The 2862-nt window shown below is 41.5% G+C and overlaps 1 protein-coding gene across 1 annotated transcript in view; it reads right to left on the bottom strand.

Annotated features, from left to right (window-relative positions):
• The window catches only part of LOC108802193 (carbamoyl-phosphate synthase [ammonia], mitochondrial), a gene marked incomplete at its 5' end in the record, with an annotated part of 46234 nt that extends 43866 nt beyond the window's left edge, over positions 1 to 2368 (bottom strand). The window contains one exon of the mRNA XM_018574062.1: positions 2227 to 2368. Coding sequence (XP_018429564.1) covers positions 2227 to 2368 — 142 coding nt within the window. The remainder of the gene's footprint in view (positions 1 to 2226) is intronic.
• Positions 2369 to 2862: the final 494 nt, after the last annotated feature.

The raw sequence follows: 2862 nt of genomic DNA, 5'->3' as shown, positions 1-2862 counted from the left end.
GATTGTGCACAACAATTTTTCTTTTGCCTTCATTCAAAAAATTAAAAATTAAAAAAGGTTCAGCAAATAAGCAATAGAATTTTTTTTATCTCTAACACCACATAAACAAAAGTCAGTACTGTTGATCTTTTATAGCTTTAAGAGGACAAAACAAGTATTCAGCTAGAGTACCAGCAAGAATAATAAATGGGTCCTAGAGTGTGTAATTTACATGAAATTTCCATATAGCTTTATTTGTTTAACAACATATACATTATGGGGTCTATTCACAAAGCTGCCGAAGGATCTAGCCGTAGCTTCCGCTGATCCTTCGGGTAGCTTCGGCCCCAGGACCCATTGACAATAGCACGTACAGCTCTCGAAGTTGGCCGGGCGGTCAGTCGAGTATTGGATAGCGGCTCCCGGCCGCCCGAGAGAGAAACACTTTCTCCCAGAAAGGTTTACTCTGCTCAATCGGAGTAAACCTTCCCCTGCTCTTCTGAGCCGTTGCTTTTAGAATAAAAATAAATAAATCACCATAGGATTGCATAGCTAGATTGCTATTGGCTATTGCAAAGTGAAATAGCCAATAGGAATCTAGCTATGCATTCCTATGTCACTTCACTTCGGGTCGTTTATTCACTCGGCTGCCTACAGCAGCTTAGTGAATAGACCCCTATATGTTTGTTCTTTTGCATTGTTTGAAAATGTAGTGATATAAAGTTATGTTTCCCTTTAGTAATTAGCTTCAGAATACCATGTCCCAGTGGTGGGACTGAATATAAAATGCAATTTGGCAAGCCAAAAGGTCCCATGTGCTGTAAAGCCTAGCATCCCATAGTTCCACGAGTGGGCTATATGGCCAGGGCTGCATTTACTCTCTCTGCTGCCCCAAGGCCAGGTTCCTCAATGCACCCCCTGTATGCAGGCTGAATACAAGTGTTCTCTGCAACATTGCCGAGATCACTTGTACAAAACAAGTGGTGGCATCCCCACTGTACATTTAGCCTTGCTTGTCCAAAGCAGGGCTAAATGTAGAAAACAACTACCCGCTCAGCGCCCGGAACTGCATGTCCCAGCCGTTGGTAGATAGGAATTCCACACCCCGCTGCCCCTCTACTCACTGCTGCCTTGTGGGAAATCCAGCCCTGTATATGGCACTAGATAGAGAAGAATTTCTTGGAATATTTAAAATATTATTTAACCCTAATATAAACCATTATTTATGAGCTGCATACATTTAACAAATAACTTACCCCTATTAGCTGCTTGCAGAAGCTTAACAATATGTATTATTAAGCAGACTTTGCTTACCTGCTTGACCCAAGGCTTGACATTCTTGTTCAATCTAAGTTCTTTTGCAATAGCCAATAGCAAACTAGCTATTGCACCCGCCCACTGCTGCTGTCAATCAACAGAGGGGACCTGAAGTTCTCCATCAGGTCCCCTCTAGTGATTGACAGCAGCAGAGGGCGGGTGAAATAGCTAGTTTGCTATTGGCTATTGCAAAGTGAAATAGCCAATAGGAATCTAGCTATGCATTCCTATGTCACTTCACTTCGGGTCGTTTATTCACTCGGCTGCCTACAGCAGCTTAGTGAATAGACCCCTATATGTTTGTTCTTTTGCATTGTTTGAAAATGTAGTGATATAAAGTTATGTTTCCCTTTAGTAATTAGCTTCAGAATACCATGTCCCAGTGGTGGGACTGAATATAAAATGCAATTTGGCAAGCCAAAAGGTCCCATGTGCTGTAAAGCCTAGCATCCCATAGTTCCACGAGTGGGCTATATGGCCAGGGCTGCATTTACTCTCTCTGCTGCCCCAAGGCCAGGTTCCTCAATGCACCCCCTGTATGCAGGCTGAATACAAGTGTTCTCTGCAACATTGCCGAGATCACTTGTACAAAACAAGTGGTGGCATCCCCACTGTACATTTAGCCTTGCTTGTCCAAAGCAGGGCTAAATGTAGAAAACAACTACCCGCTCAGCGCCCGGAACTGCATGTCCCAGCCGTTGGTAGATAGGAATTCCACACCCCGCTGCCCCTCTACTCACTGCTGCCTTGTGGGAAATCCAGCCCTGTATATGGCACTAGATAGAGAAGAATTTCTTGGAATATTTAAAATATTATTTAACCCTAATATAAACCATTATTTATGAGCTGCATACATTTAACAAATAACTTACCCCTATTAGCTGCTTGCAGAAGCTTAACAATATGTATTATTAAGCAGACTTTGCTTACCTGCTTGACCCAAGGCTTGACATTCTTGTTCAATCTAAGTTCTCTGGTCTGAGGTTCACTCAACCCCATGCACTTCCCAATATAACGATCAGAAAACCCAATCTGCTTGGCCCTCCTCAGTGTCTCCTCTGGTACGGATTCACTAGAATATAGTCAAAAATCTATTTAGAAAACCTTACAATATACAGCATTCACATCCTTTATTCATGGTTATAGCCTTGGTTCTTTCTAGCCAGATGGACAATGATAACTATGCACTGAACATAATCTGCAAAGTATGGGGTATATACCATGTAATGAAGAGTGCTAGAACAAAAGGCACAAAGTAGCCTACAGCAACCAATCAGAATTCACCTTACTAAAGTTAGAATAGAACCAAATGAATTCTGATTGGTTTCTATAGAAATTTCACATTTCTCTTTCTGCTGCACCATATTTTTAATAAGCCTGAACTTCTCTTGTTTCTGGCTTAAAACATAAGCCTGTTTTTCAGTCCAGTGCCACATATATCAAGCTTGCTTGATGTTTGCCTAAGATTTCACCCACTTTGAAAATTCCTGCACTCCTTACATGCCGTGTTCAATAATACATGATAAGGATGAATAAAATTTCACTTAATGAGTAAGTTTTCACCTG

This window comes from Nanorana parkeri, unplaced genomic scaffold (genome assembly GCF_000935625.1).
Source record: "Nanorana parkeri isolate BGI_ZX_2015 unplaced genomic scaffold, ASM93562v1 scaffold2705, whole genome shotgun sequence".
NCBI lineage: Eukaryota > Metazoa > Chordata > Amphibia > Anura > Dicroglossidae > Nanorana > Nanorana parkeri.
The sequence above is the reverse complement of the archived record's forward strand: the minus strand, read 5'-3'. Positions and strand labels throughout refer to the sequence as shown.